The sequence below is a fragment of the Protobothrops mucrosquamatus genome, unplaced genomic scaffold, assembly GCF_001527695.2.
Source record: "Protobothrops mucrosquamatus isolate PMUCROS unplaced genomic scaffold, P.Mucros_1.0 scaffold67, whole genome shotgun sequence".
Taxonomy (NCBI): domain Eukaryota; kingdom Metazoa; phylum Chordata; class Lepidosauria; order Squamata; family Viperidae; genus Protobothrops; species Protobothrops mucrosquamatus.
This window is the reverse complement of record NW_015386445.1, coordinates 423688-450759: the sequence shown is the minus strand read 5'-3', so window position 1 is coordinate 450759 and position 27072 is coordinate 423688. Positions and strand designations below refer to the sequence as shown.

Genomic DNA, 27072 nt, shown 5'->3' with positions numbered 1-27072 from the left:
GGAGGATCTTGGGAAGTGCTGTTTTGAGGGGGGGGGGAGTAAGGAAGGTTCTTGGCCAGATTAGCACCTTGTCAGAACTATAATCCCCAGGATTCCACATTAAACTGATAGAGTTGATACACATTTTTAGTATGAAGTACGCTATTTATAACTGAACACTCCTCAGATACAGAGATTTCTCTCCAAGCCTAGATTTTTGAAGTTGTGCTCATGAGAAATGGGTTGTGAATAAGTAATAAAAATAAACTTAACTCGATCCGTGAACTTGCAGATACATTTCATAGGTCAACTCAAGTGACGTTCTCCAGGAAGTTTTCTGTCAGTACAAAAAGTTACATGAGAAAGACTAGCCAGGATGTCTGGATTCTCAGTCAATGCTCTGCTCAGGGAGCATCAGTGATGGAAAGCTTCCCTTCCCTCGTTTCTTAAATCTTTTGAGCAGAGCCTCATACTGGGACTACTCGCAAGGCTCAAACACCTTGCACAAATGCAAGGTGCACACAACATGCTATACCATGTTGAGGAATAGATATTTCTGATTCAGTGCATTCTAGGAACCCAAGTCTTTACCTTAGCAAGCTGGGTGACTCAAGCCATCTTTCCAAGTCCCAAAGGCCATCAGTGTTTGAGCATAGCACGGCATATAAATGCAGCCCACCATCTGCATGTTGACCCAGGCTTGGATTCTTGAGTTTTGTGAAAACCAGTCAATCAGTGGGTGAAGTAAATAATGCTAGTGATTGCACTGTGTCCATCATCTCTCTTCCTATGTGTTACATCCATTAGATTTTGGGAAATGGCAGCCCCAACACGTCTGAAGGTCCTTTGGTCAGGAAGGATGCACCAACTTATCCATCAAGATATACAACCTAGAGAATAATTCATACAACACCAAATTATGGCACAGCTTAATGGGCAGATTTTCCTGGATCATCTGAACTGTCATGACTGCTCAGAGATTGAAAGCCAAGTTTATTTTCTCAAAGAATGCCGATGCCAAAGGATTTGAGAATGGAAGCAAAGTATTTAAAGTAGTTGCTTAAAGAAGAAATGCATCACACTTTTGTGTCATTTAAAAAGATGGCACACCGCATCCCATCAATGTTGGCATCATCCATTTCCATGTGTCAAGACAATGTGGGACTGAATTCAAATGAAGAATGAAAGGTGACTGAGACACAATTTATCTAGTTCCGCTTCTTAATGACAATAAAAAACCAGCATAATTTAACTTGGGCTCACCTCAGGACCTATTTAAAGGTACACAATTTTGCAAAAGGACTTGATTTGAACCTCAATTTGTTAGAATTTGCAGCTGTCTGAGATGTATATGTGTATGGGGGAAGGAGGACAGCAAATATGTGGGACTGGAAAGAATGAAATCAGGTTCAGCACCGTAACAGCTTTGGTCCCTGTCTGAACTGGCTCCTCTAAGACAACTGTAGGGGGTCAGAAAAATAAGCCATAATACAAAGAATCCATAAAATGAGAAAAAGATCATGAATAACAAATGGCGATAGGAAATATGACCGACAGTCCAGAGATCGTACAGGGTTCAGGGAAGACACTCAGCGTACCACCAGCTTCCTCCTGGCAGCTATCAAGATCTTGACACATTCGTAGGACGGAGGGTCTGTCCTCCAGAAAGCGGGTGGGCTTATTCCTTCAATGAAACGTACTTTAATTACACAAATTGGTCTTTTCCACCAAATTCAGTCCAGTCAGTTCTTTACAGAAGCATCACTACTTTCCAGGTGCCAAAAGCACACAATCCCATCAAATGCCAGGCTTCCAAGTGCACTGTGATGACTTGAGTAATAATACAAACAACTCTACGTTGTGTCATTGTCTTTGTTTCCACGTGAGAGTCATGGCTGGCCATGCAACAGGGTTGCTTCAGAAACAGGCTGGCTGCTCCTGCATAATACTGGCGTGCGAGTCCTGAGTGTTTCCACTCGAGGGACTCTTGGACACATCTACTGTCTGAAAGGAGGGAGGGGAGCCAGTCCTTAATCTAGGGGTTCCTGCTTTATTCTGATTGTGGTATTGGGCTGTGGCCTCCTGTCTTCACGACACAGCACATATTCACTGAACTGGGAGGAATCCACACCTCCACCGCAGGACGCTGCCACATTAAATCCCTTCTGGAACAACCGTTCAAGAACCTGGAGGTTTTGGAAAATAAGAAATATATTAGAACAGGATTTCATACAAAATGCACCCCTGAAAGATCCAAAGATGCTTTCCTGACTCCAGTAGGCTCTATCTTCCAATAAATAGGCAGAAATAAAAAAATTGCTACTTCAAGATACCTGGAAGGCTTTCATAAATGGCCTGGCCCGCCATCCTTTAATAAGCCACCAATGCCTTAACAACTAAGCAACTTGAAATTCCTAAAGGAACTTCGTTTGTTTAGAATACGTGTTTGATGCGAAAAGAATCCTGGATTCAACTGCAAGACTTTTTGGCTAAAAAGTTCAGGCCTAGAATTTTAGGCCACAAATGATACACTTGAGGATACACTACAATTTTTCCTCCATCCTTGACTGTTGGCTGTGCGGTTTCTGTTCCTGAGTTTAGCGTTCTTTCTTAAAAAAATGTAATTTTTATTAAAGATTTTTAAACAAGTGAAAGATAAACATAAAATACAAAAAGTGAAATTGAGAAAGCTAGAAAGTACAGAAAATAAAAGATAATTTATAAAGAAACAGAAATGCTGTAACTTGTATTTTTACAGCACTTATAAGCTTAGTATTATTAGTATTATTCATCCCATTTTAAAATTGCATACGTAGTTCACTTCTTCCCATATCCTTCACTTTGCAAGCCCAAAAATAACTTTTGTCCATTTTGAGCAAAAAGTATAAAAAAAATTCCAGCATTTTTAAAAGAATCCTATTGTCGTGTCCCTGATGAAACGAGTCAATTTTATATTCTGTCTCTTATCCAGTATCTCTGCATTATTGATCCTTAGCTTGGCATTAATTTGTCTTCTTCCTGACAAGGTGCCCAAATATATTTCTTGGTACATTTATTTTTGGTATTGATATTGTATTCTTGTCCATTTCTGCAACCATGTCAGCTTCTTCTCATTCTATTTTTTTTAAGGCTTCAGCAACTCTCAACTTACTATCTTTGCCAGATTGTTCTCTAAGTACTCTCAACCCCAAGCAAGTTCTTTCTCTTTTAAATCCAGTAATGCCACATTATTTAAATCTTTTTACATCTCTTGGTTGAATGTTTCTGTGTCACTCATCTGTATTGCAGATTCTTCACATTTTTTAATTCATCTTTTCTTCATATTTGCAGATCTTTCTTCCATTCTCCTATCAAATATACGGTAATCAAATCTATTTGATTACAGATACTGCCTACATTTTATGTTTAGTTTATTTAACCTCCCACCTACCCACTTATCTACGATGCAGATTCTTCTTCTTTTTTGCATTCAAAATTTTTATTAGTTTATACAAATGTAATATAAAATACAAAAATACAAAAGGAAATAAGGAGGAAATAAGGAAGGGGAAAGTGTAGGGCAGAAGGGAGAAAGAAAGAAAGAAAAAGAATTGATTTCCAACTCCTTTTGGTGCATTATAATAAGGTAATAGCATAAAACCTCAACTTTTTATTTTTATATAATAATATGAACTAACCATGTCTATAACAACAAACCTACTGTATTTAATCGGCAAAACCCAAAATCAAAGTTCCATTTTTTTCCCACCTCAAGCACAAAGTCCAAAATGGTTTCCAAATAGAAACAAAATTATGTTTTCTTTAATCAAGCCAGTCAATTTAGCCATCTCTGTTAACTCCATCGTCTTTTGCAGCTATTCGTGCATTGTGGGAATCAACGTGTCCTTCCATTTTTAAGCATAAAGTAACCTTGCTGTGATTCGGTTGGAAAAGGATTTCAATGCAGGCCTTCTGAATTGAGCCTAACAGTGGACTTTTTCAATGTTACTTTAGTTTTCTGGACTTGTTTAGGGTATAAATTACTCTGCAAAGTACTTGGTTCCAAAGATGTTAAAAGGGCCCAGAAGAGGAGCTAGGAGCTACATGATACATCTTGGTCTTTCAGGATCTCTTAGCATATTATGCAGTGATAATTCTATAAGTTATTCCTAAATGACTACAGTGTGATTGAAGTCTTGCTTACAGCAAACCTCTACAGCAAAGCCAAATATTAATCAAACCAACAAGTGCTCTGCAGGGCAGTTCAGTACATTATGGAGGAACATACTGGCTGGTGGTGATATTGATGCAACCTCTTAAGGAAAAGCAACACTTGGGCTTCATCATAACAAAATGAGGCTATGACTCATCGTGAATATGCAATGTTGGAAGTGGGGAAGCAGTGCAGACGTCCGCAAACATATTTACTGGTGCAATTTGTCTTTTAGAGGTTTTCCTTGTAAGTGGTTTCGGGGGGAGGGGGGTTGTGGTGCTTGGCAGTCACTGTGAGACTTTATAACAATATTATTCTATGTCTGAAAACAAGATAACCAATCCAGAATGGCAAGGCAGTGCCACTGAAGAGATGAAATGCAACTGGAGAAAGGGAAGAATTCCAGCATCCTGTTCATTCACCCTTGCGTGATGCATATAAAAAACGGCTTGCAAGACCATCAGGGGCTGCTGTGAATGGTGGCATGATGGAGGCCAAGAATTCAGGAGAGGCCTTTTCTACTCATACTGGAGATTGGGCTCTTAATGCCCCTTATTCATTTCAACACTGGCAGCAGTTCTTTGATAAGCAATAGATGCACACATGCATTTCCAATGGAAATCAACTTTGTGGCCCACCACGAGGAGCATAGACCGATTTTACAGTAGTTAAATCATATAAATTATCCTGAGAAGACTGAGGGGCTTCAGAATTGGCTTGCTAGAAATCCTAACACAGAGTCAAACAGCTTAAAAAGAGCAACTGTGAGAGGGACCTTGGAGCCCTAGTGGACGTTCACTTGACCATGAGCCAGCAGTGTGCAGCAGCAGCAGCCAGAAAAGCTAATACAATCCTGGGTTGTATAAACAGAGGCATAGAATCAAGAACACGTGAAGTATTATTACCGCTTTATAAAACCATACTAAGACCACACTTGGAATACTGCAGCCAATTTTGGTCACCATACTACACAAAAGATGTTGAGACTTTGGAATAAGTACAAAGAAGAGCAACTAAGATGATCCAAGGCCTGGAGATTAAAACATACGAAGAACGGCTGCAGGACTTGGGTTTGGCTAGTCTAAAGAAAAGAAGAAATAGGGGAGACATGACAGCAGTATTCCAGTATTTGAGGGGCTGCCACAAATAAGAGGGGGTCAAGCTATTCTCCAAAGCGCCTGAGGGCAGGACAAGAAACAATGGTTGGAAACTGACCAAAGAGAGAAGCAACCTGGAATTAAGGAGAAACTTCCTGACAGTGAGGACAATTAACCAGTGGAACAGCTTGCCTCCAGAAATTCTGGGTGCTCCATCACTGGAGATTTTTTAAAAAGAGGCCAGGCATTCACTTGTCTGATATGGTATAGGTTCTCCTGCTTGAGAAGGGGGCTGGACTAGAAGACCTCCAAGGTCCCTTCCAGCTCTATTCTATTCTAAAGTATTCTTCTATTTCTAATATTTTAATGTCACTGCTGTGTTATAATTTTAATCCATTTTTGTCATTTTGTAGTCTGTTGTAATTTTATAACTTTTATTCCTACATCTATTCCACCCTGCAATCGTTGACAGTGACGTCAAGCATGTAACACGTTTTATTAATAAAGAAATTGATTTAAAAACAGCGGGGAGAAATTCCACTGGGATTCAAATGGGTAGGGATTCATCTCCCACTTCATCCTCAGCCAGCAGCATCACCCAAAAGGGCCAGAGGTGACTTCTGGGGCTACTCCTTCTCTTCTTCAGGACTGGGCACTCAAGATAACGACGAGGACCACGGTCTTGGGGGCTCCCTTGGCTCCCCCCAGCCTGAAGCTTCGGCCAGAAACTAACTCCCCCTGCACGTCACCTAAGGGAGATCTCACCCAAGAAGACCCTTCTCCTTTGGGCTTCCCTAATTAGTGAGGCACTATCAAAGCTGCTGAGCAGTCCCCCCTCCTCCTGGGGGCGACTAGCCTTGGTGGGAGAACTCTTCCAAAGGAGATGCCAAAGGGCACAGGACCCTCGCTTGCTTCCTCCCGCACCTGCTGATCAGCCGGCCCAACTAGCTTGGTTTCAAGACCTAATTTTAAAACTTTTTTAAAAAAAGGATAGAAGGAAAAAAAAACCCTCAGTCAATCCCTACGAAAACCTTTGAGTATAAAGTGGAACACATTTTATTTTAAATACTCCGGGCAATTTTTACAATACATCTTTTTGGGGGAAAAAGTGCAGAGATCATATTTTAAAGTCCATCCTGCAGGCTCTATCATTTAATTATGAGCAGGACATAAATTATGCATTTATACATTGTTGCATTTTCTACAAAGTGGCATGCAAAACATTTCTCTCCCCCTTTTCTCCTCTTTTCTCCTTCTGTACGTACCGTAGTTTGATAGGGGTTTTTTTTCCTCCTAGGGGCATTGTAGAAGGAAGAAAGGACCGCAGGGTACGCGATGATGAAAAAAAATTAGCATTTGTCAGGCTAACACCATTATGAGATCAGCATGGTGCTAACATATACAAAATCTAAATCTATTTTTTTCTCCTGCTTGAACTTGGGAGGGGCAAGGAGAAGAGAAAGGGAAAAAAGGGGGGGGGGATATACTGAGCAGTCCATGGGCTCGCCATAAACCAGGTCTCCGTGCAGGTTGGGCACTAGAGGGAGGGACACAAAAGCGGGGGGGGGGGAGATTCCTCTGCCAGCAAAAGGCGGAAGAGCAACGCAGACGTACCTGGACCGAGTTCAGCCGGCAGTAGCCGTTCAAGGGGAAGCGGATGACGTGGGTGGGGTCCTGGTTCCAGCCGGCATTCACCGAGTTGCACATCACATCCCCCGTCTCCGGAAAGATCTCCTCAATGAGCGCCTTCTCCCCACTCAAGGCGATCCGCTCGCCCAGATCTGGAGTCACCCTCACCACTAGGCAGTCGCAGGGCTGGAAATGCTTCTGCTGCTCTTTCTCCTGTTTCCATCGCTCCAGTTCTTTGATCATCGGCTGCAGCTGGTAATACTTGGCTTCTTCATACAAAAGACTGAAGTCCTTTGGATGGAAGGGAGAGGAAGAGGCTAGGAAAACCGGTGCATCGTGCCCACCCCTGCAAACAGAGACTTTTTTTTTTTTTTTAAAGGTTAATATTCCACCGAGGCCAAAAAGTCCGTTTCCTTTTGCTTGGGCAGCAGGGGGCAGTAAAAAAAGTCAAGATGGCAGCTGCAACCATGTGACCAAAGTCCTGCCCTGGGAGGTGCTTAAGCAGTCCTGTCGGCCATCTTGTGGAGGCTCACTCTGGCCTGGCCAAGGTGCTGGGACTGCAGCGTATTTGCCTGCCTTCCTTTGGTTCCACTTGTGCATATAAGAACCAGACTGGTTGCCTGCAGTAAATTGAAGCTCAAGCACCCTCCACTCGTGTGAGTGTAGCTTTGCGCAGGAATGCGAGCACCCTCTGCTCGTGCACAAAGCTCCACTCGTGCAAGTGGAGGCTGCCCACACCCGCCACTTGTGTGTGCTTGTGCGCCTGCCGCTCACCCCCTCCGCTAGGTCGGGCCACCAAGGTGGAAACGTTGGGGACCCCTGTCCTATGAGATCCTTCTGGCAAAGATTCTGTTCCTCTTCTTATTGTTGCAAGTACTAAGCCGAATAAGCTTTTAAGGAAAACAATTCTTTCGCCCTCTTATAGAAATCTGGCAGGCAATCTGCAGAACTCTCCAACGTAGGATATTGTTTAAGCAAATCATTGCAAAGATCTGGCAGCCAACCCTACAAGAACATGAATGGCACTTGAGAGCCACACCTGGAGAAGACAGGAAGTCTCATCTTAATATTTGCAAAGAATATTAAGATTGGGTTGCACCCTTGTTCTGCACTGCCTGCTCCAATTCTTTGCCCTGCAGATGTGTTGGGAGCAACTCCTGGACCTCCCAGCGAACAGGGCCAAGAGCAGCTCCAGACCCAAAAGGAGAGTGATAGACGGGGACTCGTGATCTGTTCTCATGGGCCAAATGGCCACAGGCCGGGGAGGGCAGGAGTGAATCTATTCCCAGCAGTGCAGCAAAGATTTACCAGAGGGCAACCTGCGAGTGCCTCCTCTAATTATAGGCTTTGTTTTAAGATAACTTGAAAACATGCCAATATATTTGGGTGGAGAACTATGCCCAATTATTTCTATTTGGGATTACTGGGCCCAACAGGAGAAATCTCAAGAGACTGCTAATATTCTTATCTTGTGAGCTGGCTAGAAAATAAGAATTATTTCTTCATACAGCTGACAGATGGGTGTTAGGGGTGAAATATTTTCTGACCATCTTCCCCTTTAACACATCTTCCAAAGACTGTCGCCTATGGAGGATGTGGAGAAGACTGTCAAAGGGATGGAGAGACAAACAGAACAAGAAAAAAAAGCACTTCTCATCTATGCACAGTTTTCTGAAAAGGACACTTTTAACACAACCTATTCTTCTTCCCCCATTCTCCTTCTGCCCAAGAACTCCCTGCTTCTTCTAAATCTACGTCTCCAAGGGCAGCTCTTCAGAGACCACACGCTCAATGTCTTGTATGCAGCCTGGAAAGCAAAGCTGGTTGCTGAACATTATCCTTCAGTGTAATTTTACTGACTTGCTCAAGAGGGAGCCATTTAGCCCAAACCAGCAGGGGAACACCCGCAAAACACTCTGAAGGCAGAAGTGGAATCGCCTTCTCAGCCTGGCGGCTGGCTACACCCGGAAGCTGCCGACAGAGCTGCCAATCTGATATTGCTTATCTGATAGAAGGAGGCTTTACTCCCATTTTATACAGGTGACTCAGGGCAGAAAATGGGGAATCCAAATGGAAAAGTGCTGACCATGTTTTTTCAAGGTGCTGGAAAACAAGACCAGCCCCTCTTGCGTTCATTGCCAAGGGGAAATGGCTAAAATACAAGCTCTGCCCAACTGGAGGAATCTCACAGGGCAAGACAGATGGTTACTCTCCAACAATATTAACAACAATACCTTATTCAAGTCTTAAATGATCCAAACACTAACTCTAACAAGTCTCACTGTTACTATCTCCATCTCCTCCGAGCTGCCGCCCTCAGCTAGGCTTGGACTGCATCTCTTAAGTGAGCACAGCCAAAGCGGATGAGGTTGGGGAAGGCTGGCTAAAACAAGGCCTAATTTCAGCCCTCAGAGCTGCATGAGGGTGCAGGGCTGGAAACAGAAGCTTGAAGATCTGAGCAACCCTCATGACTCCAATGGGTTCTCCACCTCTCACACAGCCTACTCCTGAGGAAGCCTTCTCACAATTGCAAGGACAGTTTCCATGTGCCTGTGACTTCTAAAAAAAACCCATAACTGCTAACTCAAAGTCCTTCTGTTGCTTGCTGCTCCCGGTATGTGCTGTAGAGTTAAGTGGAGGGTCTAGCCAAGGTAGAGAGTACTTTGAGCCTTGCCTTATTAGCAACTGGAACAGTAGTTAATATTCACTGTAAACACACCAGCCAGATGTGATAATAGAGAACTGCTAGCTAGGAACATAGCGGCATGATTGTCTTCAACGCTCACCGCTTGCTTAGTCTGAAAAAAGACTCTACAGAGGCAGAACTCTGGAGAGCACACATCCAAAATCCACCCTGCTGGAACTGGTGGAAAAACTCCTGGAGTAAGAGGTGCAAGGATTGACACCTTCCTGTACATTTTGCATGGTTCTGTCTCATAGCAAAGATAAAAAATACCAGCACCTTTGTTTTATAGATAGCATCTTCTTTTGTTTACTCCTTCCCATCCTCTGGATCGGTTTCTAAGTCCCAGAAGCCAGCCTTGAGCTGTGCTTGGATAAGCTCACAAGAGACGCCCTTTCCAAAGCCTGAAGGAACAGTCTGGCCTATCTTGGGTCCCCCCATAGCTTTCTCCCCTGTGCCCTCCCTCTGGGAAACTCGCCATGCACAAGTATACATAATCCGAACTGGACTGTGTTGTTTCTCTGTGTCATATAACATATGTGGGTATATGGATAATTGTGTGTGTGTGTGTGTGTATTTATTTTTGTCATATTTATATAGTGTATATTGGAGGTGGTGACCCTTTGAGAGCTGAATGCAACGAAATTTCATTTTAATGTATGCCAATTAATGTACATTCAAAGTGACAATAAAATTATTCTTCTCCTCTCCTCTCCTCTCCTCTCCTCCCCTCCTACTCTACTCTATAGTTTATACATCCTTGGAAGTTATCTTCTCCCTTCCTGCTTGTTCCTTTCTCCAACCAGATAATTCAGATTTAGACAGATTTTACAGGCTGGTAACTTTGTGGAGAGAATTTGGGGCCTTTTTCTGTTAAATGCTGAAGACCCCATTGACTGCACAGGCTGAGTTGCATGAAACGTTCAGTTTTCCTCTGTAAGAACGTCCATAGTCTGGCTCCAAATGTGTCTTCAATTCTTTTTTTAGGTGTCTCAAATCCTAATAGCAAAAGGAGCATTGAAGTGGAGCAGATGTTGATCGCCTCCCAAGAGGGCTCCAACTGCTGGGAACCCCAGAGGGGGGGGGTTGGTCACTCAGGACCTGCTGCTCCATGCTAAGGAAGTGCAGCACCTGCTATTTCCCTGCTATTTTGACATGACGACGTGGCACCCCGTATTTCTGCAACTCTAGAAACACAACCGAAACAGCCTATTTCTCCTGACCATCCGAAACACATTACTGAAGACATTTATAGTTTCTGGCATAATTTGGCTCAGTGGTTCCTCATGAAAGATTTCTGTTTCCCAAGTGGAATAAAGGCTCATATCCTGGCATATGTTAATAATTTAATACACTGTGCTGCAATAGAGTCTTTTAATTTATTTTATTTATGCTGCTTTACTTTTTGCTACTAATGGTTTGAATTCAGAATGTTTCAAATTTCAACATTCCTCTGCTTGAAACAGGAGGCTTCAACTATGCTGCAAGTGTTTCAGGTTCAAAAAGCTGTTTTGAATTCAGTTGAAACACATTTACTGGGGTTGAGACAACCTGTTATAAACTCTAAATGTCTGGGATCAGATACTTCTCTACGCCTCCACTAGAAATTATCACTATTTGGTATACAGCTGCCATTATACTGGAAATATTTGGATTGTGTTTTTTTAAAAGGCTTAAGTCATCCATGGGGATTTTGTTCTAAAGGATGACTATGTATTTTTAAAGTAATAATGACAGAATAGAAATATATTGCAGCTACAGAGGCGATGCTTGACTTACGGCAGCAACTGGGGTGGGAATTTCTGTCACTAAGCAATGTGGTCGTAAAGTGTGACTGTATTGCTTAGCAATAGCAATCCCTGCCATCCTGTAGCTATTGCAACAGCCCTGGGGTGGTGCAGCAGCCAGAAGGCAAGTCCTGCGGGCTGACCCTGTGTCCCCACTGCCCGCAGTTCGATCTTGATGGGGCTCGAGGTTGACTCAGCCTGCTGCTTTTCCAATTCAGCTGGAAGATGCCTAGTTAAGCAGGCTATCTTAGACGTGGATCCTTGCTGGAGAAGGCTTCAAGGCCTGCACGCTCCTTATTCCGACGTGGGAGTTTTACTCCCATCCCTGTTCCAATAACGGCAGCAGAGCACAAGGTGAAGGGAAACACACACATCTGACAGCATCAAAGGAGCTGGGCTGGCCAGGAACGGTTCAACAGGGCCTGCAAGGAAGCAAAGCAGACCTGCGCTTGGCATGGGCGCCCTTCCTGAACTGCAGGAGCACGGAGCTGGAACTTGACCCTAGGCACGGTGCTCCCCAGATTGCCCAGGCCTTCTGTTGGTAGGCTTGCTGCTGCAACCCATTCAAGGCCTGACGATTCTAATGCCCAACGCCGTCCTAAGCTCACGCGGAAGTGCCCCTTTCAAAGTAGATGTCCAGAAAGCTCACCACGTTCACAGAATGCACCAAACCAAACCACATGTGTCACCTGAAGTCAGAGGGAGAGCAGTACAAGCTGGTTCCCAGTCAAGGGCATCTGTAGTACAGAACAAAACTAATCAAACTAGGGGCTGTGTGGTTGTGGGCACCATCTTGACTTTTTGAGCTCAGTTGACCCAGAGCTAGTTCCCAGCCCTGAAAATCAGAGAGTTCACTACTCCTGCAAAAGTGGGCAACCCATCATAACCTTTGAATGTGAAACATTATATTCAATATATACGTAATTACCTGGAATTCACTTTAATTCTATTTTAATCTAGTTGTTATCCTGGCTCCATCTCTTTTCTGAAAGAGTCTGTGGCACATCCCTCAAATATAAAATGCATCCCACAGTCTGGAAAACACTGAGTTTCCTGGTATAGCATGTTGTGTGAACCCAGACAACTGTGGTGGTTTATTGAACAAACCGTGGTTAAGCAAGCAATAACTAAGCATGGTGTCAGCCTCTGACAGGAGTTTGAGAATGGGAGAATGAAAGGCAAGGAGCCTTGAAAACTCTTTTCGCACCCCCTGCGGTGATCTGTTCCGCCAGAGAGGATGATGCTCTAAAAGAAACATCAATTAATTAATAAGAAAAAAACAGATTACAGGTTTCTTGCCTGTCTTACCTTAAAATCCTCCGGGAGCAGCAGCTTTGAAGTTCTTAAGAAGCTCAAGATGTATCTGAATATTTCACCATCTCGATCAATGAAATAGTGTTGTTTTAAACTGTCCAAGACAATCGGCTCTGTGCCATTAAAGAGGCGGCTTATTCTGGGGAGAAAAGGGAAAGAGTTGGCCAACAGAGGAAGAGCAGCCCAGGGGAGGCAGAAACGCAGCACATCCTTTCTAAGGTCCCACAGCTTTCCTCGGAGCCATCCAGACTCATTTCCAGGGCAGGAGGCTGCAGAAACTAAGTCTCTCCTGCAGAAGAAACCACAGGCGTCCCAAAGAGCCAAGTCACACTGGCATGAATACCACCAAGAACCGCGAACTGATGACAGTCACAGGACGGGCTGACTGGGGAAGAGGAGAAGCCCAGATGACTCTAGGAAGCCAGCCAGGCAGTCCCTCCCAGAGACCCGCAAAAGAGGACCCGCCCAGAGGGCTCCGATTCAGGAGGACCCAACCGCTGCTTGGACCACACAACATCCTGAGTCCTCAGCAGAAACACAGCCCTGACAGGGGCCCAGGGGAAGGCAGGCAAGATGTCCCCTGCTCACCACAGGCAGCCATGGGAACAGCCAAGCCAGTCCTGCGGGGAGAAAGGGGGCAGAAGGGGAATCCTCCCTAACCAGCTTCTGTTCTCGGCTCAGGAATCGTGGTTTATGAAACGGAAGACATGGCATCCAAACCAGGCATTTTTTTGTGATTGCTTCCCTCTCTTTTAACGTTTTCCAGCCACGTCTCATCTTTTGGGAAGGGGGAAACTGTGTGGTGCCATCTCTGGTGGGGCCCCGTTTCCCGTCTGGGGGCTCACAAACGCAGCTACTTAAAAAGCAAAGCCCCCACATGGCTCCTTGTCCCAGAAGCCACACATTTCTGGCTGCAAAATATCTCCCCTCTTTCGAAGTCTCCTATGGCCGACTTCCCTTCCTGGCAGAGAGCGCCTCTTCTTCCCACTCCTTCCCCGGCTTGTTTCTCCGCATCATCTCTCCGGAAGCAGCAGCCAGGGCCCCCCAGGCATCTGGGTGCAGTTTTTGACTCAACGCGGGTAGTTTAGGGACAGGCTGCTGCCTCCCTCCTCCCCGGATGGCCCAGATCGAAGCCTCCTTTTGATGTTGCCTTGTCTTCCCACTTCATGTATAATTTCCTTTCCACTATCGGTCCTTAATCTGGAGTTTCCAGTTCTTTCTAATTTAGTAATCATCCGCAGATTTCATTAATATACCTTCCTTCTTACTCTCCTCTGGGTTAATTATAGAGATATTTAATATTGCAGAACACCCCGCTCCCCGCTCTGCTCCCCGCTCAGTGGCCATCGCTCCCTCCTACTCCTGGCTTCAGCCCATCGGCCACCAAATCGCTGGGGTTGGAGTTAATTAGGGAATCATCTCAGTCAGCCTCCGCGTGCTGGTTACCTTGCCCCATAGCCACTAATTATGCGGTGGGTTCCCAAAAATGCAGGAAGGTTTGGGTGGCGGTCGGTTGCCCGCCACAGCAGCTTGGCCAAACCTTGCCCGGATCCAAATCCTTGAGCCATCCTGTGCTTTGCAAGGGCTGGCTCATGTCAATGGGGGCCACGCCCACTTCTTTGAACACCCTGGGAATCCTGCTAATGTTGGGTTGCCAACACACATCCACAGGTTTTAGAGGTACCGCTGATACCATCAACGCTGAAGGTGTTATCGGTGAGAACCAGGGAACTTTCCTGCAGCAACCGAGCCGGTTATGTGCAGTAATGAGGACCTTGTCGGGTTTTGAGAGCTTTCAGATGATCTAGAGATCAGAGAGGAAAGCTTTGTGCCAGAGGTGGTTGCAAGAGTGTTCTTTGTCTTCCCCCCCCCCCATCTGTCCCCAGCATTGCTCAGGAGTAAACTAAGAGTTTTGGAACAGCTCCTTTGCTCTGTTATTCCAGATCAGTATTATCAGAACAACAACATTTACAGTACAATTATCTAGATAGCATTCAGAACAGTTCCCTACAAAATAAATGTAATGATCTTCACCAGCAGTACTAGCATGTCTAAAACCTCTTCTCTTCTTGCTTGCTTACATTTGCCTATTTATTTATTTATTTATTTATTTATTCATTCATTCATTCATTCAAGCAAGCAGAAGAGCCTCCTTCTGTTTGAACTCAAGGTCGCCTGAAACCCCCTGAAGACTTCTTTGTTCCTAAATCACACGTTTAACAAGGCAGAAAGAGATGAGCATTACTTTATCGTATTTAATTTTGCTGGTTTTAAATATAGATGAATCCAATCCCATTTTTATCCTGACCTCACCCATTATTCTCAACATGTTGTAAGATCAGTGCAGCTTTCCATGTGGGAAAGGCCAACCCCCCCCCCCCCAAAAAAAAGACTCAGAACCTCCAAGGTTACAAAAGTGCTTTGTGCATGGAAGGAAGGGGTTACGTCCTCTCAGCTTTAAGCCCATCAGTGCAACTGGACTGGATCTGCTTTCAGCTCCTCTTGATTCAAAGCAGAATTAACCTGCGGGAGGATAAAGTGATAAGGCTTGTCCTTAATTTTATATGGAATTAATTTAGCAATGCAACAACACTACCAAGAACACGGGTAGTGTTAATGAATGTCGTCTGCTGGTGCTGGCAGGAAGTTTTTCCTTTCATCCCAAGGGCTTGTGGTCTCCACCTCTTTCTCTTTCGGGCTCCCATTTGCTACTTTTTTTACAGAAGTTTCCCTCAGCCTGACTTTTTGGCTTTCTCTTTGGTGGAGTTGCGTCTCTGTTTAAATCCTTCCCCCGAGCCTTTTCAAGTTCCTATCTGGTCAAGAAATGGTCAGAGCCAGCCACCCAAAGTGAAAAATGTTGCCCCCTGCAAGGACATTTGGCTGACAATTTTTAAACAGAGATCCAGCGTGAGTTCCACTTACTTCTGATCTTACTTTCTTTTAAGCATGCTTGCTGCAAGGCGGAAAAACTGAGTAAAACCAAATTATTATTTATGTAGCTCAGGAAGCTGATTTTTTAGCTGCTGTAATGATTAAAATTGCAACCAAAAAGGGAGGGGGACTCATTATAGAAGAACCTTCCATTTAAACCACAGAGAAGCACAGGGGCTGGCAGGGAGCACTTGGCAATACTGGAAATTCAATTCAGACTCAAAAAAGGGGACTCTTAAAAGAGGTGGACCCACCACTGAAGAGGTCCTGCCTTGGACATCAGCTTCTTTGACCCTTTTTATTCTGTGTAGACAATACTGCAGCATAATATGAGGAAATGGGTGGAAATGCCTGTCCTCGTTACATAGAACTGGAAGGGACCCTGGAGGTCATCTAGCCCAACCCCCCTGCTCAAGACAGGAGCCCAGTCAAAAGGACAATAGCCTCCTTGACCAGCTCCAAGAAAACTCAAAACGTGTCCAAGGGAAATTCAAAAGGAATTCTCAAATGGTCTGAAAGTAGAATACAAAGCCAGAAGACTTTATCCTGGGAGAAGAAAAACATTGAAAAAAGGTTTTTTGTTTTTTTTTGGGGGGGGGGGGAGATCACCAGAGACAAGGTAGGCGTTTTCCAAATTTTTGACACACAGAGCCCCAAAGGTTTGCCATCACTGCTCCAGGCCTGGTGTGTGTGTGTGTGTGTGTGTGTGAACATTTTGTGTGTATGTGTGAGGGAGGGAGGGAGGGGGAGAAAGAGGGGATAGATGCAGGGCTTTATAATCATACACATTATGGAAGACATCAATTTGAGAAGCTCCTTCCATTTCCCAGGCTGACTTTTTCTATTATAAGTTTTTTGGGGCAGGCTCTTGTGCCCATAAATTTGGAAAAAACATCATGTGCCATGGTGCTGTGAACAAACACATGAATTTAAATGTATATTTAAATATACGCAGAAACGAAATTCCTTTTCTTTCTGAAAACACACCAGTCTACTCATATCCACAAGAAGTTCCTGCAGTTTTCCTTCTTTGCAAAAAACGCCCTTCCCCACTTCTGCTCCCGCCTCCAGTAAACACTCCCTAGCCAGGCCCCAATTTGCCCTTTGGGAAGATGCTGGGCTGCCTTTAAACAGCCTTGGCTAATCTTCCCACATCGGCTGCCTAGAGCTCCCCTCCAACGCCCTCCTGGCATGGCTTATCCGGGCAGGAGAGGCGGCTGAACGTGTTTGAATGGCAACTCCCATGCCCTTCTAGACTCAGCCGTCTCCTCTCACCCTCTCTCCAAACAAAGCCGAAGGTCTCAACAGCTCTGCCCCAGAGCAGGAAAAGAAATTGCAAAGGCACTTAAAAATAAAGAAGAGGAGAAAGAAAGGAGGCAAATTGCAGCTGACAATAAAGGAAAGAGCGCGTCTGGGGGGTCCCTTGGCGGCTATGCTGTCTCCTCTTGGGCAGCAGGAGAGGTCCAGCTGGAGAGAGCAGAGCAAAGCAGAGCAGAGCAGGGCGCAGGGACGGCGGTCAAGCAAAGGCACAGGAGCCATTCTGATTTCCCAAGGCCTACAGGGAGAAGGCATCCTTTTTTCCTTACAAATAGCAAAGGCAGCATGTTTTATCCTCATTAAAAAGATCTTTCTCTGCTGGACTGAGGTTTTTTTAAAAAACATGCTGGGATATTGAACTTTTTACCAAAACAGCTGGGCCCTTGATAAAATTATAATGAAATGTTTTAAAAAACAGGAGCATCAACGATTAGTAAGCAAGCCAGAGTATCAACTCTCAGCCCAACAGAATGGCCTGTGGGAAGTCTTCAGTTCATTGAAACACTCCCTCTGCCCTTGCGTGTGTGTCTTCCAGGGCAGGGGTACCAGCAGCACGGGAGCTATCCCCTTGACGAGCCTGGGGGCTGTCCCCAAAACAGCCCCTCTTCCAAACGGCAGGAACTTCCTTACTCCCTACATACCGTGTGTGTGTGTGTGTGTGTGTGTGTGTGAGAGTGAGAGAGAGAGAGAGAGAGAGAGAGAGAGACAGACAGACAGACAGACAGACAGTGTTAGTTAGTTGTAGGGCTGACTCCATCAGGAGAGCTCTGAATTACAACGTAAATTTATTGTTAAATTTGTAATAAAGATGCTTTGAAGTGCCCCGAGCCAAACCCAATTAATTTACTGGCTGGGCTCACAGATTGTGGACTGCTATAATACCTGAATGGCTTCTTTGTTTAGACTTAACATGAAGTCAGTGACAAAACATGGCTTAGTCTGCTTTTTGCCCCCTCTACCAAGCATCCGTCCAGGGAGAGTGGCGTCCCATCCTTTTTCAGAGCAGATGGATGGGAGCACCTGTTTGCGCTTCCAGTTGCTAGGTGTGGTTTCTCCAGGCAGATACCTGGGGAGGCTGTTATACTTTGCATAGATTAAGCCCATTTTAGGGCTTTCTGTGACTACCTCACTGCAGATACTCCTCTCTTTCACAACCTCTCACTCACTCCCACAGCAACTCACTCTAGAAAAGGATTAGGTGGTTTGGGGTTCAAAGTATTATGAGACCCAGCATCTTCCTGAGTCTCTCAAATCAAGACAGTGGGCAGAGTTATCAGCCTAGCATTTTAGGTCCAGAACAGAACAGAACAGAATCTAGAAGGGACTTTGGAGGTCTTCTAGTCCAGCCCCCTGTTCGAGCAGGAGGACCTATACCATCTCAGACAAGTGACTGTCTAGTCTCTTCTTAAAAATCTCCAGTGATGGAGCGCCCACGATTTCTGGAGGCAAGCTTGCTCTGCCGTGAGAATTAAGATGAATTACACACTATAATATAGGTTATTGTGGATACCTTTCTTCAGCTTAACATTTAGGGGAGTGCAACAATTGTGCTAAATCAATTTGTCAAAGCTCCTCAAAGTCCCAGGCATCACATTTTTTCTAGCAGTTCAGGACTTGAACTGCTTCCCCCCTTTCTCCCTGATGTGACTGGTTAGTTTTCTGGGGGCAATTCCCTTCCCTGGCATAGCAGAGTCTAAACCTCCCTTGGAAAGAGAGCTCTTTAACATTATTTTCAGGAAGTCACACAACTAATATTTAATTTTTCAGCTGATTTTATGCTCTTTAATGTATTTTAATGGCTCACAAAGGTATTTTCCCTGTCCCGAGTCAAATGGTCACAATATAATGGTTCATGTATGAGAAACAAGCTCCAAAAGAAGAACCCTTTTTTAAGATTCTGATTTGTTGGGGCCCCCAGGGCAAAACTTTGGCAAGCCTGAGAGACCACTTCCTCTTGCCCCCTTCCCCATCCTGCAGGAAGGCTGCTGTATCCCCAGAAACCAACCCGAGGAGAAGACAGAGCGAAGCTGACAACTTCTCTGAGCTCTTCCCCGTCCCCTGTGCGGTGTCTGTCATTTCCGCTTTGCTCAGATATGGCATCCGAGAGGCCGAGGTGGGAAACGTGGCACTGCCGAGCTGGAGAGAGACATTCCCCAGGAGGCAGCAGCCATGCTGGTGGGAGGGGGCGCCCCAGTCTCACTAGCCGGAGCCTTTGAAGTTCTTGCAAGCTGCCCAACCCCGGGAAATCAAGATCAAGTTACCAGAAAAAGAAATCCAAAGGCCCGACTTCAGAGGTACACGACCTCAAGAGCTGTAAGATCACCCTCTCAAACTTGATGTGCACGATTGACAAGGAATGGAGCTCTCAGGGACTCCAACCAGCCCTCCTCAACAGATGCTTGGCTGTTCAGACCAAAGGGGTTGAGAGGTATTCCTAAAATGTAAGCGCCCTGAAATCACTTATACCATTGCTAAATCCCAACCCAAGTCCCGAGGCTTCGCTATTGTCACAGCCAACAACGGAACTATTAATGAATGAGACGTGATTGTATTCTCAATTCATAGGTGGTTATTTTTATTTTTATGCTCTACTTGTCTTTGGATCTAATCAAATGTTGTTTCTTCAAACCCTCCCAAACCAAGGTGTGTTCCAGAACACACTGGCTTATGGCAGATATAAATCAGAAATAAATGAGTAACAATGCTCACTGTAGCTTTACTTAGTTAATAAATATTAGTTAAGGAGAAATTAAACCTAGTCCAGTTTAGAACCCTGGGTCTATCCTCAGCATATACTCCCAAGCCAGTGACCCTAAACCAGACTGGATTTGGGGATGTTGGACTCTTGGCTAATATGGGATTCTTCGTCCTTTTTTCCTCTGCCACTCACCAGAGAGATTCAAGAGAAGAATAAGAAAGGCCTCCTTATCTATCCTTAGCAAGTCTCCCTTCAGCAGAATAACACTTTGCTCTTTTAATGCTCCCCCCCTCCCCCCTCCTGGGAGGCAAGAAACAGGACGGGCCATTTTGCAGCCTCTAAGTATGCAAAATGAATTAATAGGAGAACGGGCCATCTTGTGCCCTTGGGCTTAAACAAACAGGATATGGGCGATGTTAAGACAGGATATAAGAGCGGGGTAGGGGGGGAGTAAGCAGAACTTGCATTTCTGTTTGCTGAATAACATGTGAATTTGTTGAGGGCTGCTCTTGTGTAAGCACCACACAACTTTTGAAAGAGAAATCTACCCTGATATGCAGTGCTGTGTGGCCAAGAGGTTTTGTTGATCAGTGTAGGAGGGAGGGAGGGAGTCTCTTCTCAATCAAAGGGCCAAGAAGATTTCCTGGACTTGTGCCGTTTCTGAAATGCATTTCCAAACCTTTTTGTTTTCCTGGCTTTTGCATACTGTCATTTACAGACTATATGTGCTGTTAGTTTAGATGGCAGCATTAGTATAATAGTGAAAGATGAATGTGATATCCATATTTTTATGTCTATTGTTCCATAATGTCGTAATTACAATTTATTATGTCTTATGGAGGTTTTTAAGATTGGACAGACATTTGCCCAATGGCATACAGGGTCTCCTGCCTGAGCAAGGGGTTGAAGTAGAGAACCTCCAAGGTCCCTTTCAACTCTCTTGCTCTCTCTTTATTCTGTATCCTGACATGCTTGTGCTTTTCTATTTACAAATCTTTTAAGAGCAAGCTAGCAAGACACAACAAGCCTGCACAAACTAATGTCTGTGGCATTCCAAATCCCCCTCCCAAAAAACTAAGCTTACAAACAGCAGTGTTTGTTTAGGACCACAACTGAAAACACAATTGTTACAGGAAACAGATTCATGGTTTAAGCTGCCTCTGAGTCTCATGTCCGCTCATGCTCGCTCTATCTATCTATCTATCTATCTATCTATCTATCTATCTATCTATCTATCTATCTATCTATCTATCTATCCATCCATCCATCCATCCATCCATCCATCCATCCATCCATCCATCCATCCATCCCATCGTTTGTACAGGATCTTCCCATTTCTTCCTACAACAACCCTGTAAGGTAGCCCCTCCAGAGAGCTTCTTGTGGGGAGGACATGAACCTAGGTGTTCTTGCTCCCAGCCCAGCAACTTCATCTTTACCCCACACTGGCTTTGGGGCTGAGAGAGAAAGGTTGGCCCAAAGTCTACCAAAGTTATCTCTCAAGGTGAAGAACTCAACGTAAGTAAGAATAGGAAATTTCATGCTGTGGACTAGAGCTGCCCCTCTCCCAAGCATACCCTTTTTAATGTCCCCACTTTACAATCAGCATGGCAGGGAGCAAGGTGGGGACCGACCCTGGCTCCACAAAGGCCATTTTTCTCCCATTTCACTCCATCAGTTTTGAGCCAGATCTTTCCAGGAAAGACCTTCAGCTTCAGGTTCCAGGTTTGTCTCAAGCCCAGCCTTCCTCAAGGTTGGATAAAGGCTCAAAGGCTGCATTCGCACAAGATGCTAAACCTGTAGCCTGGATTAGCAGATTATGGCTCATTGGACTGGTTTGTAAATTAATATATTGCACAAATGCACAGAATGGGTTACAGTAATACAAGCACCAAGCTAAGGATGTCCTGCGAATGCAGTCCACTGGTTGCCTCAAGGCCTTCTTATTCCTTTCCCAGGGCGACTTCTTGAACAAAGCTGGTTGGAAGAGCCTTAGGACAGCTGTCAAATAAAAAAGTTAATTGCCTTGTGCTTTGTGTGAGCCAAAAAGTTACATGATTCCAGCAGACAGGATGACCTACAAAGGCAACCAGCCATTAGCCTCCCTAGACTGGGCAGATGGGTTGTAAAACGGAGCCTTTTCTGTTGCTTAAAGATGCTTTAACACAGGAATGCAGCACACTCTATAAAAGTAGTAAGATTGCCCAAGCAAAATAGACTTAAATCTCTTTCAGACACAAAACTTTAAAAAAATGGAATGGCTTGTTTTAGGCACAAAAACTGCACATCAAGCTCTTTTTTCCTTTAGTGATATGTCTTTTATATCGTAATTTTGGTCAGTTTGTCTACTGCATGGGGAGGCCACCTTGGCTCTTTTATGACTCGTGGACTTCAACTCCCAGAATTGCTGAGCCAGCCATGCTGAGGGGAAAGGGAGGTTTCCAAGCTGAGCCATGTTGGCTCAGGAATTCTGGGAGTTGAAGTCCACGAGTCATTGTGCTCCTGCCTGTAAATGTTCTTCCTACAATGTCCCGGGAACTTTTGCAGATCAAAATTGTATCTAGTGACTGAAGAGCATAGAGAATTATGATCATCCAGATTTAATACATATAATTATCTGCAAAGACAAGAAGATTCCTTCTGCCAAGGAAGGGACACACACATTAAAAGTCAGTGTATCAAAGTAGCAAATTAATTTATTTAGAAAGTTCTAGATGCATATTTCCCAGTAAAACAACATGATGAAAGAGAATTGAAAAGTACCAACTCTTTCAGATTTGAATAATAAATATCATTAGGGTGTTCTTCTGGAGCCATAAATACTGATTAAATCATTCTCAGATGGAAACAGTTGTCCAATGAATTGAGAGCTATCAAGGAATGCAAGGCTTGTATTCAGAAATGTGATTTTCAAACGAAACAGACAGGAAGCAAAGATTCTTAGGTCAGCCTGAGAATTCACTGTTTATAACTCGCCACTTTTATGAGGTTATTCCCTTTAGTAGTAAAAGATGAATGGATCTAAAGGGCTGCCATAAAGAAGAGGGGGGTCAACCTATTTTCCAAAGTACCTGAAGATGGGACAAGAAGCAGAGGATGGAAACTAATCAAGGAGAGAAGAAACCTAGAACTAGGGAAAAATTTCCTGACAGAACAATTAACCAATGGAATGACTTGCTCCAGAGGTTGTGGGTACCCCATCACTGGAGGTTTTTAAGAAGAGATCGGACCATTGCCTGCAATGGTATAGGGTTTCCTGCCTGTTAGACTAGAAGACCTCCAAGGTCCCTTCCAACTCAGGGGTTCTGAGATCATGTCTTGCCAGTTCCTTCTGAACCTTGGGGTGTATTCCATCGGGTCCTGCTGAACTCATCTAGGGTGGACAGGTGTATTTTTACCACTTTCTTGCCTATCTTAACTTGTAATCCTAATCTGTCCTTTACGGGTACTGTTTTTGATAGGTTGGCCAAGACATGCAAAAAACCAAGTTAAGCAGTTCTGCTTTCTCCCTGTTGCTTGTCACCTTCTTGCCATTTTCTCCCATTAATGGACCAGTCGTTTCCTTGACTTTGTTTCTTCTATTTTATAGGTTGAAAGAAGTTTTTGTTATTTTTGACTCTTGTCGCAAGCCTTACTTCATTTTGAGCCTTAGCTTTCCTGACTGCTCACTGTAAGGAAGGGCTGCCCAGGCAGTGACCAGAGTCCCCTGTTACCTTCCCTTCCGCCCACCCTGCAAAGAGACAGGCAAGGGAGCTGGGAGAAGCAGGAAGTCAGAGGCCTCCTCGCTCAGCAGCTGGCCTCAAGGAATCATCTACAGCAGGGGTCTCCAATCCTGGGGCCATGGACTGGGGCCCACCGTTTAACGGGGCTTGTTAGGAACCAGGCCACGCAAGCGGCAGGCAGCAGATCTAGGTTGCGCCCCAAATATCCCCACCACCAACCTGCAGATCAGATTGGGGACCACTGATCTACAGTGACCTTTTGCCTTTGCTATGGGATGCAACACCCCAAACCAGTTTTTTCTCCTGATTTTGAGAAACTTAATAAAAAGTCCTTTGACACAGGTGGGTGTTTGCCAAGTCGGCGGTTTACGAGGCTCTTCTGCACCCAACAGAGGTGGACAGAAGTTCTAGAAGCAAAATGAAATTCTCTTGTGAGGAAGCGGCATTCGCCACTTGGGATTACAAATGCAAGATGCAAATTGAAAAAATAAATTGACTACTGAATAAATTTGGCGAGGACACACCTGAAAGTCAGCAGGCTGCTCCTGCCCTTCCCTCCTCTGTTGCGTATTCTGCTGCAGTGTTACAGGTAACGGGAATCCAAGTTGCCCTGGGCTACAACCCTGGATAGCAGGAGGCTCCTCACCCTCACACACGAATGTGAAAAGCAGCACTCACTGGGCATGAAGCCATGAACAGGAAGCGGCTTACTGACCCTTCCCTGGGCCTGCATGCTTCTCCGTGGTCTCCTGCTTCTCCTGCTGGAGTGCTTCTGAGCATGAGACCACGGGGAGGGATGCTCCTCTTCAAAGGGGATGCTTTGAAGGTCTGGTCTCTCCGGCTGGTCAAGGGAAGTAGAAGCCAGCAAGTGAATTCTAGTCCTCTGTGTTCTTTCTCTGCCTGCCCTCTTGATTCTTCCATCATGACTGATTTAAATGACTCTCTCGCCTGCATGAACATACCTACACATCTTGATAGAGTTTCCCCCCCAATACTCTAATTGCTTATGCAATTGTCAAATATTGATTTGTAACAATCCTTTCTTTAAATAAAGCTTGAGGTAATGAGACTCCTTAACTCCAAGAGGAACCGAAATGGACCAGAAAGCCTGACGTTTATAAATTACTGTGCAGACACAGAAATCCAAGCAAAATAAGAAAACGTGCCCGCTGACAGACGTTTGGTTGCGGCTACAAATTGGCCCACGTGTGACAATAATCCCATTGAACACGGCAAGAGTTGCTTTCTTAGAAGGAGGCTGGTGAGTGCATCCAGATTTGCAGAAGAGGATTAGCTGCCTATTTGCCTGTCTCCCAGAGAAAATGTCGTGCCGATATTGAATGAAAGGTCCGGCATTCTCATGTTACTGGATGTTCTTGGTAATATTGCTATTATTGCTCTGGGGATCAAGGGAGCCGTTTCATCCTCCTGCCACTTAAAAGTCTTTCCTTCTCCCACTAAGCAAATTATACGCTCTCAGTCCTTAGCAGAGAGTTTTCAGGAAGAGGTTTTCTCCTACTGCAATTCTGGGGGGTTCGTGCAACCACACTGCTAGGTTTCTGTTTTGTTTTAGTTGGCTCCATTATACAACAGGTAAAAATGTCATCCTAAATGCATGAAAAAACAGGGCAGCTACATAGCCCTTTTACTTCACCAGAGGTACACGGCATATCCTATTTGTTTTAAAGTTTTATTTGGCCAAAGCACATACACAATTATTATCAGGGGCTCAACTGAGGCCTTATAGTTCGTCTGCCCCACTGGAAGGGGTTCAACCCAAATTTCTAAGGGCTTTATTCCAAACAGCTCCACGTGTCTTAATATAGTATTAAAAAATCAGAAGGAGTGTCATTTTCATAAAAACATATGCCTTTTAATAAAATGTATTAATTTAAACCTCCTGCCAGATTCCTTCTGACTTTTCTTTTGCCCCAATAGGCTTTATAGGCCTCTTCTGCTACAAAGTCTTTAACATAATAGAGAGGGGAAGGTTGATCAAAGCTGAAAAGCTGCAAGGATTTACATTCCTGTCTATTGGTAGAAGTAACCCTTCTTTTTGACAGCCTGGGCTCTCTCCTCTTTGTAAACAATGATGCATCAATATGGGCTCTGCAAAAATTGCGGTCCTGCGGTTTTTCTAGGAAAGGGTTTTTTTAATGCTGAGCTGTGACCGAGCAAGTAATATGCCCATGATCTGAAGGACCAGTGGGTCAATGTGCAATGTTTCTCAGAGTAGCCAGGCCTTCTTTAGGCCAGCAGGGGACGTGCCACACATAGCTGTCCCTAAACTCCGAAGAGTGCTCACCTGAAGTAGCCCCAGTGGCCTCCCTAAGGCTGTTCTTGAAGGCGGATACAATACCCAACCCCTGACACTTCCAAGAGCTGAGACTGTGCCTTGTGAAGAAGTCCCTAGCAACCTAGGAAGAACTCCTAAACAATGGTCTTTTGGGAACGTTTAAAATAAGCAAGCTGTACAGCTTAGCTCAACAGGGCAGGCCAGTTGTTTCACGTTCTTCCTCCAATCAGCATTCAATAGATTTCCCCAACTTCGTGCCTTCCACATTCACCGGGGCTGCAACTCAACCTTCTGGCCACACAGGCTTGGCTTCTAAGAGCTGCAACCCAAAGGACTGAGAGATTCTCCAGCAGAGGCAACCTGGGGTGCATTCAGTAGCTGTTATTATCAATCAGGTAGAATAGGAATGATAACTTCTACCGATGTTAACTTATTCTGAACTCCTTGGAATTGTATCTGTTCCACCTAGATGGCCCTGGTGCTGGGGAGATCCTTAAAATGGCATCCAACCTTCTCCCAAGAAGACAGTCTTCCAAAGGAACTCAATACTGAAACAGCAGAGAAAACCCCAAAGCATCCCCTCTCGACGAAACGGATGTGGCGTTGATTTTTTTCTACCAGTTACAATGCTATAAAAGTCACTCTAGGAAACAACAAATCGTGGTTCGACATTTAGAAGGTATTGCTCAACTTATGCATCTGCCTCTGCCTCTGAAAATGCTTTCAACTGAAAATGACATGTGTTTGCAAGGTGGCTGAAAGTGGGGTTTACTTCAAATCCTTCAGAAGACGAGAAGAGAAATACAGCACCAGCAAATTAACAACTTATGCCATTCCTGTATGTTTATTAATACCACACACACAAACACACACACACACATATATACACCAAGAGAGTGTTTGTTATAGGAGAACTCCACATTTTTACCATTCTATGGAAGACTGCTGCAGATTAAAGCAAACTTCCTTTAGCAGAACATCCCACTGACATAACAAGGAAGGAAGAACAGCAGAATCTTTTGTTTTTAAAGAATGACAAATCGTTTGAAAGTTGGCTGACAAAAAACATATGCCCCCTGGATTAAAATTACCTTTAAATAGTCCATTTCCTACCCCTGAACCAAGAGCATCCTCCTCCAAAAATCACAGTTGTCTGGAAATAACACAATTATTTGGAATTCTCTTATGCAATAGTAGTAACAACCCACCACAAAAAATGCAAAGGCATTGGCCCTTCAGCAAGGGCGACCTTACCTGGAATCTGGGTATTTGGTCAAAGTTGCTAGGCTGCTGGTGTACATGTGACCTCCCACATCAATGTGCACCGGGGCGTTCGATTTGGTGAGCTGGGCAGGGAGAGGAATTCCTTGAGCAGCAATGGGAGAAACTGGGGACCGTGTCAGAGAGAGCCGGGACATTGCTCTGCC

General features: G+C 44.6%; 1 protein-coding gene across 1 annotated transcript; it reads right to left on the bottom strand.

Moving 5' to 3' along the window:
• Positions 1–2009: 2009 nt before the first annotated feature.
• On the bottom strand, positions 2010–27072 carry KCTD15 (potassium channel tetramerization domain containing 15). The gene is made up of 4 exons (XM_015812095.1): positions 26900–27072; positions 12676–12820; positions 6883–7188; positions 2010–2165 (listed from the first exon to the last, which is right to left on the bottom strand). The coding sequence occupies exons 1-4, from the start codon at positions 27061–27063 to the stop codon at positions 2010–2012; spliced, it is 771 nt and encodes a 256-aa protein (XP_015667581.1). The 5' UTR covers positions 27064–27072.